At 44.6% G+C, this 13561-nt stretch overlaps 1 protein-coding gene across 1 annotated transcript in view; it reads left to right on the top strand.

Annotated features, from left to right (window-relative positions):
• Window positions 1-230: 230 nt before the first annotated feature.
• wdfy4 (WDFY family member 4) overlaps window positions 231-13561 on the top strand; it is a 105471-nt gene continuing 92140 nt past the window's right edge. The window contains exons 1-11 of the mRNA XM_042336809.1: window positions 231-442; window positions 1725-2001; window positions 2487-2610; window positions 4169-4278; window positions 5398-5541; window positions 6904-7093; window positions 7885-8074; window positions 8620-8780; window positions 10276-10728; window positions 11875-11976; window positions 12393-12583. Coding sequence (XP_042192743.1) covers window positions 1744-2001; window positions 2487-2610; window positions 4169-4278; window positions 5398-5541; window positions 6904-7093; window positions 7885-8074; window positions 8620-8780; window positions 10276-10728; window positions 11875-11976; window positions 12393-12583 — 1923 coding nt within the window. The 5' untranslated portion in view covers window positions 231-442; window positions 1725-1743. The remainder of the gene's footprint in view (window positions 443-1724; window positions 2002-2486; window positions 2611-4168; window positions 4279-5397; window positions 5542-6903; window positions 7094-7884; window positions 8075-8619; window positions 8781-10275; window positions 10729-11874; window positions 11977-12392; window positions 12584-13561) is intronic.

Here is a 13561-nt window from a genome sequence, read left to right as displayed (position 1 = left end):
TTTTTATATAAGTTCAGTGTCCTGGCTTCAACCACCCTTACTGGTAATCTGGTTCAGTTGTTGATTATCGTCTGAGTAAAGAAACATTTCCTGCTGTCTGTCCTAAAATTGCCCTTCACAATTCAAAACCCATTTCCTCTTTTACTATCTTGTTGCATCTTAAGGCCCTCATCTGGATTTACTTTTTTTAAAATCCCACTGATAATTGCAGCCACTTTTGTTAACGTCCAGTGGTTGGAGGGTAAAGGTAGCCAGGGCTACAGCCACTTCTCCTTTCGAAGTAGGAAGTGAACCGTACGGAGTGTGATTCAGTATAAAAGATTAATCGTTGGCCGGGCAGAGAGAAGATATGAGGTTCTGCGCTCTGGTGTAAAGCGTGCCCCGTCAACTGCGAGTCCAGTGTGGAAACCGTCTGAATGTACAGTAATCCTGGCAACTACTGGTGAGCTCTCACATTCCAGTTTAAAGGTTGATTTCTCTCTAGCTTGATAAGCAACTCACTTGCTCTTGCGTTGTTACGGTTATTAATAATATTTGCACTGGATCCAGCACCTCTCATATGTCACAGCCGTTTTCACACAAAGCCTCTGCCTCTTTCAAAGCTCTGCCTGTGTTGGATTCACTTTTGGCTCTTAAGACTCTTAAATAATAATAATAATAATAATAATCCTTGCATTTGATATAGCGCTTTTCACGTCGGGAGGACGTCCTAAAGCGCTTCACAGAATATACTGTAAAGTGAATTGACTGTATATTTGTGGGCGAACGCGGCAGCTAATTGCGCACAGCAATGTCCCACAAACAGTCGTGGATTGAAAATGACCAATTTATTATTGTTTTTGGTTTTGGAGGGATTATTATTAGGCTCTGTGTGGAGTAAGGAAACTTGCCCAAGGTTTCGCCCTGCCTGGAATTGAACTCAGGTCTCTCACTTGCAAAGCGAGTGCTCTAACCACTGAGCTACAGGACTCCACAACAGCACAGATTTGGCTGGAGGCTTGTGGACATTGCTGCTGTACTGGTGGTGAATTAAACACAGGAAGCTCGAGTTGCAAATTTTAAATCACAAACCCAGCTTCATGACTATCTGGGGAACATTTCTGTGCGCAAAGCTGGCTGCTGTGTTCACCTGCAAGTGCACAGTCAAAACTACACTTTACAGTAAAATCCTATGAAGCGTTTGCTGACATCATATCGACATGAAAACCACTATATCAAAATCAAGGATTATTATTGTTATCGTGGAGTTCTGTAGTGTACAGGTTAGCGCACTTGCTTTGCAAGCAAGAGGACCGGGGTTTGATACCCGGGCAGGGTAAAACCTCAGAGAAGTTTCCTTACTCCACAAGACTCTGTTTACTGAGCAGTAAATAGGAACCCCGTGGTTACTTGATTGCCGGATCGCTTTCCTCGGCGAATAATCCCTTCTAAATAAATAAATTTAGTTAACTCAATCCACAACATTTTGTGGGACACCACTATGTGTTTCACTGCAGCAAATTAAATACACAGTTAATTCATTTAACAATATGTTCTGTGAAGCGTTTTGAGACCTTTCAATGACATGATAAGGTGCTCTTATCCAACACAAGGATCATTATGAGGATGATTATTATTGTTATTGTGATTTCAACTTTGTGAGCTGAAAATCACGAGTCTTTTGTTCCCACTGAAAATGTTTGTTTCTTTGTGGTGTGTGTGTGTGGGGCATATTTTCTGTTCAGAGGAAAACGAGGCACAGGGATGGAAAGGGACACAGAGACTTCAGGTCAGCAAGCAGGGCACCAGATCGGATTGCAAGACTCTGTGACCGGCATGAGGCAGGAGGCTGGGAGTGCCCTCACTCCGTCAGAGGAACACGAGGGGAAAGAAGCCACTGAGGAGGTCTCCGCACTCGAAGGACTGGAGCGACGATCTTTGGTCTACCTCCGATCGCTCCCTTCTCTCAGCCAAGGGGAGAAGCAGAGGCGCTTGATCGATCTCCTACCTTTTTTCCTCCAGGCAAGTTCATTTTGCTCTGCCCCCTGTCCTGTCCTGTACCCTTGATTGGTAAATCAGTCCCGCTCTATGGTAGCATTCTCGCCTCTGAGTTAGAAGGTTGTGGGGGTTTAAGCCTCACTTCGGGACTTGGGATCACATAGTCTAAGCTGACGCTCCATTGCAGTGCTGGGTGGGGTGTTGCCATCCTTCGGATGAGACATAAAACCAAGGGCCCATCTGCCTATTCAAGTGGATGTTAGAGATCCCATGGATATTGGAAAAGAGAAGGGAGTTGCTCTCTCCTGGTGTCCTGACCCAACAATCCCCCAAATAAAACTGGTCACTCACTCAATGGAGGTCTGTGGGACAGGCTCTGCCATTGTTAAGCGCTCTTAAGACTCTGCCCTGCGTGGAGGGCGCTACATAAGTGCAAGTTGTTGTATCACATGTAAGGATTATTAATAGAATTATTAATATTTATTATTTTCCTTAATTGGTGGTTGCAGGCTTTTGCTGGTCGCTCTCGGTCTCGATTGACGGTGGTCTTTCCAAGCATTCTACCTTTTGCTACTGAAGTCTCCAAAATGATGGTGCAGATAATGAAGGAGAAACTTGCAAACAAGCCACAAGGTGTTCTTTTATTTGTAGTTTTATTTGCTGTTCTACCCCACTGCTCCCCTCTGCTATCTCTGGTTTAACTGTACATCTGCCCCACCATTGGTGGCTGAACCTACAAATCCACACAATCATGACACAGCAAAGCCCTGTGAAGCCTCTTGAGATATCTCGATGACATGATAAGGCACTACACCAAATGTAAAAATTACCACAGTCATTAATTTGCTCTGCATACCATGCCTTTTATACCAGGTTAACCCTTATCGTAAATTTTCCACGTGGTTTGTTAATCCAAGATGAAGGAATATACCTGATTTTTAAGTGCCCTGTGTAATAATGCTGTGCTAACCTGTGACAGTGCATATGTGAAGGAGCACAAGAGGAAACTTATCACAGCTTTATATGTATGAACCAGGAAGCAGGGCTCGCATAAGGTTAAAGAAACATCTGTGGGGAAATGGTGTGTGCGTTGGTTTAATTGTCACGACTTTCGCTTCTCCTTTCAAGCTTCTCTCAGTCCCTGCCATGTTTGGACAGACATTGTTTGTGGGACATTGCTGTGCGCAATTGTGCTGCCGTGTTTGCCTACAAATACACAGTCACTCCATTTCACAGTAAATTCTGTGAAGCCCTTTTTAGATGTTCCATCGCTGTTATAAGGCACTATACCAAATGCAAGGATTATTATTATTAGAACAACAGCAAGAACTTGCGTTTATATAGCGCCCTTCATGTAGGGTGGCATCCTGGAGCGCTATTACCTGCATGCGGCGTTCCCGAATGCCCTATTTCCCTTTCCGGGAAGAAGCCGGCACTCAGTTTCCTTGTTAATAAACGACCACATGTTAGGCGACAAGTGAAACTTGTAGCAGTTAAACCCAAATCTTTGCAATGGTCGAAAATCATAGGATTTTCTTTTTAGAATCGTGATAGTCCTTCATTACAATTATTTAATGGCACCCAAATGTTTCAAAACACTACGTCGTTATTTGCTATCCAGCGGAGTGACTATTTGTTTTGTCGACAATTTGCGCGTAGCAAAACAAAGTGACATGATCGATCTGATCTGGAGGATTGGTGCATGTTGTCCATATTGACCTGTCCGCTTCCTTTGTTCAGCGGGCTTTGTCCACATTGCCCACCCAGTCCGCCCCACCTTCGGCGGTCGGGCCTTGAGCCTCTACGCCCCCATCCTTTGGAACTCCATCCCATAGTTCCTTCTCCTTGCTCCCTCTCTTGCCTCCTTCAAGGTGAGTATCAAGACCCGGCTCTTCAACCGTGCCTTCGGTCACTCTCCTAATCCCACCCTCCCTGCCCTCCACCCCTTCTGATCCCAGACCCTAGCTCGGGTCCAAATCCCTGCCCGTCCAGCACCTTGGGACGTCCTCCCGACATGAAAGGCGTTATACAAATGTAATTTGTGCTGTTTGTTGTTGTGGGATCTTTAATGTCCAACTGAACAGGCAGTGAGGGCCTCGGTTTAACGTCTCATCGCTTCAGCCGATGAATGGTTGACTACATGAAAGCATCATTGAAGGGAATGAAAACTAACGGAGATTTCTCATTGCAGAGGAAGCGAGATTTGTGGCCGAAGAGTTCCTCAAACAGCCTGGCAATGTGGGGAGCAGTGAGGGCTGGCAGTTACTTCAAACCCTTCATCTCTTGTCGACAGCTGACTCGGTGAGTGAGCCAAGACCAGCTGTGTGCTGTCGGCAAGTGACTCTCTTGAGAAGATACCAGCACCTCTTCCTGTGTGTCCCACTCCTTCTCTTAACATGTTCAGTCAATTCCAACCTAACCCCATCACACCACAAGGACTAACAGCAACTACAGCAACTTGCATTCATATAGTGCCTTTCATATAAGATAAGGTTCACATTTCAAGTCTTGTGTTCTCAACAGACGTCTCAGTCGGTGGGTGTGTCGTTTGGTGTCAGCAGCGGCATGTGCGTTGTTCCATATCATTTATGACTGTGGTAAACAGGAGAGAATGGAGAAGTGAACCCTTCGAACCACAGCAGTTGCTGGTCCCTAGACAGAGCTCGGTTTCAGTTCTTTAATCTGTGTTAACTTTATCAGGTTCATTCGTGGGAGTGCAGACCATTTGTATCCACCTTTATATCTGTTGCCGCAGTTCCCTCTGCATTGAGTTCCAGTCGATCACAGATGCGCTACCTGTCACTTCCGAAACCATGGCTACTAATCAGTCTGGCCTCCATGCTGTTTGGATGAACATTGATGATGTTGAGGTTTTGTCCATTGTGGTGTGTAGACGAACAGGCCTACACCTCATCTGAACCCGTATCGCTCACTGCAAGCACTTTATACAATGCAACTCCTTGCTCCTTTTAAACCTGCAAGCCAAAGCCCTCGCGGGTAGGGTGATCCTAGCTGAACAAGCAGCGGGAAAGTTTGCTAGTCAGCAATATCAATGGCAAGCTATGCAGTTTTAGCTGGTTACCCCAACATACACTCTGGGTTCCTCAAGCCTTGGCTCTTGCCAACCTGCGCCTAATACTTTCCCGGAATTAGGTAAGCAGGATACGTCCCTCCAGGGAGAGAGAGTGCACATTCCATTCCAGCAATCTATCGCTGGAATTTCCATGTGTAGCTGGGATGCATGGAACTCTCAGTTTGGTTTGGATCCTCTTAAGCAATGGTGATGGGTTTTCGCATGTGTCAGACACTCGGCTGACCAAAAAAATAAAAACCATTAGAGCGCTGTTTTCATTACAATGCGGTTACAGTGCAGAACATTTTTGCGTCAATAATCTGTATCTCTGTCTCTTCTGCTTTCAGGAAACCCTGCGAAGCATGATTGTGCTGGGGCTGCCTTTAATTCTTCTTAAATGTGTGCACCTTTTCTTCACTTTCCCGTCCGTAAGAGAGCCTGAAAAAGAGTCACACAGAGAGACCATCGTATTTCAAGAAACATTTACCCACGTAAGTTAAGTTAAAACAAATTTCTTGCCCAGAGGGTTGTGAGAATGTGGGAAAGCACTGCACAGCTAGAGTCTGGTGTCAGCCTGGCTCAGGGGGTGGCGCTCTCGTCTCTGATGCACAAGGTTGTGGTTCAAGCCCCAGTTTGAGCTCACAGCCTTTACTGACGCCCCAATACAGCACTGGGAGCGCGCTGCTACATTATCGGAGGTGCTGATGAGACGTTAAACCAAAGTCCCTTCTGTCCGTTCAGATGGACATTAAAGGCCCCGTGGCACTATCGAAAAGAAGGGAGTTTTTCCTTGTGTCCTAGCAAACAATCCCCCAAATAAAGAAAAATTGGGTCACTCACTTTATGCCTGTTTGTAAATCATTGCTGCACACAAATTGGAGTAAGGAATGGAGGAAGGCTCGTGTGGAGCATAAACAGTGGCATGGGCTGGTTGGGCCGAGTGGCCTGTTTCCATGCTGTACCTTCTTTGTAAATCTTTGTAGATAATAATAATAATACTTGCATTTGATTAACACCTTAGCAGGTCATTGAGACGTTTCAAAGCGCTTCACAGAATATATTGTAAAGTGGATTGACTGTGTATTTTGTGGGTGAAAATTGGCTGCATGTTCACCTACCAAACAATACACTTGGCAGTAAATCCTATTACTGGTTGCTATATTAATCCTATTAAGTTGCTATCTCAAATGTTTTATCATCATTATTATTATTATGATAGTAACTACTTACAAAGAACTGAGATGTTTCCACATGATCGGGTGCTATTTAAGCATTTGCTTAAAAGCGTATGTTCCTCCTTGCTTGCCTTGTCGAGTAAATGGAGCGTTTTGTGACTCTTGTTTTTCTTAAGCCTTAAAATAGGCCAATTTCTTGCCCCCCCAAAAACCCTGCAGCTACTCAGTCCACAATATTATCAAGAAATATTAAATCATATTTTGGAATTGGAGATGTTCTGGACCTGGGCTTCAAACATGGAGCTTGATAAATACCTAAAAAGAAGTTGACTGTGAGGGTATGGGGAAAGGGCAAGTAAGTGGGACTTGTCGGATATCCTTTAAGAAGAATTGACCAATTAATTGGGTACCAATGAAAGCGGGATCAGGAAGTGTAAAGCAGGATGCAGGGGGAATTAACTAGGAGGGGTTTTGGTCATGGGGGTTGGATTGTGTTTTGAGAGCCGAGAATAAAGTAGTAATTTCTACGGTTGAGTAGTGAGAAGAACATAACAGGACTGAAAGGGTCGCTCTTAAAAAGAGCCAGCACAGACACAGTGGAACGAATGGCTGCCTTCTGTGGTGTGAATCTCTATGGCTCTATGAGGAGCTCGGGGCTGAACTTGTGTTCTCTTTCAGACACTGCTAAACCTGTGCAGTCAGGCATTAGCTGTGGAGATGATGGTTCAAAGTAACGAGGTCGAGAGGTTTATTATGACCGTGTCCACCCTGTGGGACCAGAGCTGCCCGTCCTGGAGACACTTTGCCGGTTACACTCTGAAAGCCATTTCAAGAACACCGACGAAAAATACCGTCAAGTACTTACACGGTAGGTAGTGAGTGGCCTGACGTTATCTCAGTGAATCCGCAACTTGAAGATGTACGTTAAATATCAGCCTGGCTCAGTTGGTGGCACTCTCGTATCTGGGTCAGAAGGTTGTGAGTTCAAGGCCTGTGCCGGGGGGGGGGAGAAGAGCTGAACTGTCACAGGTACAGTCTCACGAATGATACGTTAAACCAAGGACGTTAAAGAACCCATTGCACTTTTTGAGCAAAAGAAGGGAGTTCCTCCCGGTTGCACTGAGGAAATGTGTTCACTTACAAAACACAAGGTCACTACACTTCAGAAGCATTTTGAGACGTCGTCCTGACATGAAAGGTGCTATAACAAATTCGAGGATTATTATTATTGTTAATTATGGTTAATAATAATTGCTATTAATCATAGATTATTATTGCTCTCTCTATTTCTGACACTCGTCTTGTCGACTGGGATATGTTTTGGACAATCAGAGGTTTTGGACCCGAGCTGGGAGCTGGGGGCAGAAGGGGAGGAGGGCAGAGACGGTCGGGAGGGTGGCTGAAGGCACGGTCAAAGAGGAATTGTCTTCAGACGGAACTTGAAGGAGGCTATATTGGAGCATCAGTCTAGATCGTGAACTCAAAGTGCTGAAGTGGGGCCTTGAACCACAACCTTGTGACTCAAAGAAACAAACGAGGCATCACCGACTGAGCCAGGCTGGCAGCAGATTCTGGCTGTACAGTGCTTTCCCCCATTCTCCCAACCCTCCGGGCGAGGAATTTGTTATAGCGAGCCAACGGTCGCTTTATGTGTTGCAGAGGTGGGATGCGTGCGAGCGAGCAATCGGGGCCTGTCTGAAATGGTCGACAGGGGGTCGGTGTGCGAAGCAGTGGAGGCAGCCATGAGCGTGCTTTGCTTCGTGAAGGATTCCTATCCCGTGTCTCCGAACCTGCTGGTCGATTTCGAGTGTGCCGATGGCTACCAACTGCTGACAAAACTGCTCCTCGGGCAAGTGCAAGTCCTCGGTGGATGTAATAATAATAATAATCCTTCCATTTGACATAGAGGCTTATCACGTCGTTGAAACGTCTCAAAGCGCTTCACAGAATGCAACGTAAAGTGAATTTACTGTGTATTTTGTGAGCAAAACATGGCAACCAATTGGGTACAGCAGTGTCCCACAACTAGATCTGGATTGAATGACCAAAGTGGTTTTCTTTGGACATCCTCCCGACGTGAAAAATTCTAAATAAATGTAAATTTGTTGTTGTTGTCGTCGTTGTCGATGACCCAACCCCTTCGCAGATCTTTTATTCAACTTGCGCAATCATTGACGGGCAGTGGCACCACTTATAAATACATTTTTTATAAATTTGTGCAAATGGTACTTTACATTTATGGCTGTATTTTACAAGTTACCAAGTGTGACACAAGCAAAATTCCTTCCCTGTTGTGTTGATTCTCAGGGAGGGTAGTGGCAGGAAGCAAAATACATGTACACTTGGGACATTAAAGTTAACTTCTATTTGAATGTTTCTTTTCTTTAATATCAGGTGCAACAAGGAGGTGACGAAGGAGGAGGGAAAGGCAGTGGAAGAGTTGGTGGATTTTATAAGCTCCCTCGCCATCTGTGGGCAGAAGGAGTTGAAGGTTACTCCCGCACTTGCCGGCTCCCAGTTCCCGGACTTCAAGTTTGAGCAACCGATCAAATCAGGTACATTAGGTCAGGTTCAAGTGCAAATTGAGCCCGTCCTTTGGATGAGACATTAAACAAGACCCTGCCTGTCTGTGCCTTTCCAGGTGGATGTTAAAAGTTCCCGTGGCACTACACAAAAAGCGAAGGGAGTTTCCTCCGGTGTCCTGGCCCATGTAAAATTAGTCGTTCACTTTGTGGCTGTGTATGGGACATTGCTGTGTGCAAATTGGCTGCCCGTACAAGATACGGGTGGAATAATCCTTCCCCTAAACATTTGGTCACTCAGTCCACGACTGTTTGTGGGACACTGCTGTCGGCAATTGGCTGCCGCGTTTCACGACAGTATGCACAGTCAAACCACTTAACAATATATCCCGTTGTCATGGTATCTTATCTCTGGGTGAGAATTACACGCTCCTTCCAGGTGCACTCTGAAAGGAGCGATCCTTCTCAAATTTCGATTAGAGGATGTGCCCGATCAGAGCAGTCTCACAAAATACACCCAACACTTGGCTTTTAATAAAATATTTCTTATTTATTCAAACCCATATAATTATATATATATATTCTCGCATTCGGAGCATTTGACGCAGAAATAACAAACACAATTCTTATATAATACTTTGATAATACTCTATTAATGTCACTTTAACAAGGAATAATATCTTATACTTTATAAGATATCGAACCACTGAGCTTCAACACTTGGACCACTGGGGTAAACAAATAGAGTAACCTTACCCCAAATTCACATCGCTTCTAAGTTCCTGAAATTCAGAGTTTTTATAATTAGTGATATTAAAATCACTAATTTTAATATCATAATATAGCTTGTTAAAACTCCAAAACTCTACAACTCCTGTATAACTCAGCTCCTTCTCTTTTATACCTCAAATGTGCCCATGTGATATTTTTACCCAATCAGTTCTCCGTACTTTGACTAACTCAACTCCTAATTGACTAAGAATGACCTCCTTCAATAAATCGCTCGTATTTTGACAGGTCGAAAACATAAAACTTGTTACCTCAACTGTTAACTTGAATTGATGATTCAGACTAAAAGACTCCGACAGGACCACAAAAACCATTAACTCACAAAATCTAGCAAAAAAAGCCCAAAAAACAAAAGCACGTAACCAACATTTTTACACCTTAAGAGAGACAAACAGATTGATATCTCAGTCTAACAGATTCAGCAGATTATCTGGCACCGAACACCTGTGACACCACTCCATGAACCCTTAACTAACTCACACTGCGAATCGCTTTGAGACATCTTTACGACGTGACAAGGCGCTATGTCAAATGCAAGGATTATTATTATTACAATCCTCAAGATGTCCTTTGCGGCTGTTTGTGTGACATTGCCACGATTGCCTACAAACACACAGGCCCTTCACTTCACGTTAAAATACTAGGCGACATGACAAGGCGCTATACCAAATGCAAGGAACATCATGTACTGTATTATTATTTTCTCCAAGGGTATCACTGTTCTTCTCCTTGTTCCAAGATTCAACAGTGAAGAACCTTCGTGCGTTCAAGGTCCTACAGTCGGTATTCATGAAAGCTCACTCCTCCTGCCTCTCCTCAACGATCCTGAGCAGCATGAGGAAAATTTGGAGCTGGAACCGGGCCAATTTCTTTCTGCTGGAGTGGACTCAGCAGACCCTCTTTCACTTTGCTGAGGTGATATACCTGAAGTCGCACCCGGTCCAGATCCAGTACTTTGAGCTGCTCCGGATGGTGATCACCGAGCTGACCTACGTCCCGCACGACGTCTTCTCGAGGGTTCAGGTGATCATCCGCGAGCGGCTGAGCCCGGCCTGCGCTCTGCTGGCTCTGGAATGCGTGCTAGACATCGCCAGGCATGACCAACTGTTCGCCGTGGTCTTCAGGGAAACCCGGCTCCTGGAAACTCTGCTCACGCAGCTCCAGAGGTTTGCCAAGATCTTGAGGAAAGCAGGTAACTCGTTTGCTTCCCATGTTACCAGCCAACCCCCAAACTATCCCCACTCGCCACTGGAGCATGAACTCCGGCACTGACTTGTTGGAATGAAGGGCTCGTGTCCGTGCTTTACAGGGTGTCCACAAAGTCCTGTCAGAAGGTTAAAGGGAAGTGGTAGTGTAAGTTCACTTGAGCCAGGTGTCAGCCGGCCTCGGTAATGCTCTCGCCTCCACGTTAGAAGGTTGTTGACTTATTTTTTTACACACGCACAATGAACTGACCAACAACTGAAACGTGTGGAAGAATGATGGTAATTGTATTCAGAAGTGTGTAACTGTATTTAGACGTAGGGAGGATCGGTGTGAGCGAACGCCATCATTTTCATGGCAGATAATGATCTTGTCGCCATGTTCTAGCGCATGATGGAGTGAGGAGGCGAAATGCATCCCTGGCAGCCTGTTTCAGCTCCTGCATAGTCTCGTATCGCTGTTTTGTAACAGGGGTTAAGAGGATTTTGACACCCTGTACAATCGATGTAAACCTTTACATAAACCACTGTAATCACCAGCTGCGATCTTCTCACTGATCATCAGTTGGGTGCATTTTCCTGAGAGCTTGACACCGCAGTGCAGTTAGGAAGTTTTTTTTGGTCGCGCTCGCGCTAACATTTTGGGTGTCTGACGCGTGCGAGGCTTGGGGATCGCAGAGATGTCCCATCTGCCTGTTCACGTGAATGGTATAGAACCCATGGGACTATTCAAAAAGACAAGGGAGTTTCTCCCAGTGCTCTGGCCAACAATCCTCCCAAATAAAATTGGTCACTTTCCGGGGGTAATAATCCCTCCCCCCAAAAAATCAATAATAATAATTTGGTCACTCAATCCATGACTGTTTGTGGGACACTGCTGTGCGCACTTGGCTGCCACATTTCGTTCACAAAATACACAGTGAATTCACGTTTTGATGACGTGATAAGGTGCTATATCAAATGCAAGGATTATTATTATTATTGTCGGTTGTGCTGTCCTTTGGCTGGACGCTCTTAACAAGGGCTGCATTATATCTCTCAACTTGTGTTCCTTTCTGATGTTAACGTGCTATTCTTAAACACCGGAGATCTGTCTCTATTGCCTCTAACGTTTGTGTTCCCTGATAACCCTGAAGGGAACAGCGTCCCTTCCACTGAGCTGGAGTGCCAGCGAGCCATGTCCTGCCTGATGCTGACAATTGTGGCCACCATGCTTCAGGACTCATTGAAAAACGTAGGTAAGGTTAACGGCAAGCGTCAAAGGAAGTTTTCTCAAGCCAGGGGTCAGCCCGGCTGGTTCAAGTCAGAGCTGCGATCGTCTACAAAATACCCAGTCACTGCACTTCAGAATAAAATGTTGTGAGGCACTTTGAGACTGAACAACGTGATAAGGCACTTTATCTAAATGGCAAGGATTATTGTTATTATTATCACAGTAAAAACTCGCATAAGTCCGATCTGTATAAATCGTATAATCGCCTAAATCGTACATCTGCCCTAATCCCGGTGAATTTCTAATAATTTATGCAAGTTTCACATAACTCATACTTTGCATTAGTCATATTAAATGTAAGGTCCCAGCTGGTATGACTTGTATGAGGTTTACTCGATTACTATTATTATTATTATAAGCTCTTCCTGTCTTTTTTGGCAGTGATTGTCAGGGAATATGGGATGATTCCCTACGTCAAGGTGTTCCTGGATGACCATTTCTACCGCGGTGCATCGCTGGTGATACTAGAGCAGTTGGCCATCGTCAATGCGGAGGAGTACATGAGCATCGTCTTGGGGGTCCTATGCTCGGCCACCCAGGGGGAGGTGGACCTCAAACTGGACCTTCTTCGGGTACACTCGCCTGCAAAACACATAGTCACTACACCTTACTTCCAGTGAAGCTCTTTGTGCCATCCTTTTCACCCACAAAATATACAATCAATTCACTTTAACAGTATATTCTGTGAAGCACTTTGAGGCATCTCAACGATGTGATAAAGCGCTGTATCAAATGCAAGGATTGTTATTATTATTATTATCCTTTCTGTACGCAATTTGACTGCCGCGTTACCCTATCAATACACAGTCACTCCAATTTACAGTAAATCCTGTGATGATCTTTGAGGGACAAGAAAGCGCTATAGCAGATGTGAGGATTGTTAATGTTGTACATCATGATTAATATCTATTATTTTAAATATGTGACGTTTAATCTTCACTTATTATTATGTTGGATTAGTCTCGTGGTGGGAATTAATGGAAGCCAGTCTTTCTCTCTCTCTCTCTCTCTCTCTTGTTTGCATCTGAGGAACTAACATATCTGAGTAATAATAATAATTAATAATCTGCCTGTTCAGCTGGACGTCAAAGATCCCACGACAAATAGTCGAAAAGAGAAGGGAATTTCTCCCAATGCCTTGGTCCAGCATCTTGGGACGTCCTCCCGACGTGAAAGGCGCTCTACGAATGCAATTTTGTTGTTGTTGTTGGTGGTCAACATCTCCCTCCCCCACCTCCATATTTAAAAAAAANCGGTCATTCACTTCATAGCTGTTTGTGGGATGTTGCTGTGGGCAAATTAACTGCCGCTTGGGCTACAACATACACAGTCACAAAGCGCATTGAGATATCCTCTTGACATGAATGCACTGGAAGGATTATGTATCAATGAGTGCGTCGTAAACTTTTTGTTTATTGTTTTGGGAAAAGTTTAGACTTTTTAACATTCCGCACAAGTAAATCAGGAGAAGATTACGATTCCGCACAATTGTTAAAGCCGATTTATTAACATAAATCTAGTGAGTGTGTCTAATTTTGACAAATTGTGAA

This window comes from Callorhinchus milii, unplaced genomic scaffold (genome assembly GCF_018977255.1).
Source record: "Callorhinchus milii isolate IMCB2004 unplaced genomic scaffold, IMCB_Cmil_1.0 Scaffold7, whole genome shotgun sequence".
NCBI classification, from domain to species: Eukaryota; Metazoa; Chordata; class Chondrichthyes; order Chimaeriformes; family Callorhinchidae; genus Callorhinchus; species Callorhinchus milii.
Note: the sequence above shows the minus strand (reverse complement) of the source record. Positions and strands in the feature narration are given on the sequence as shown.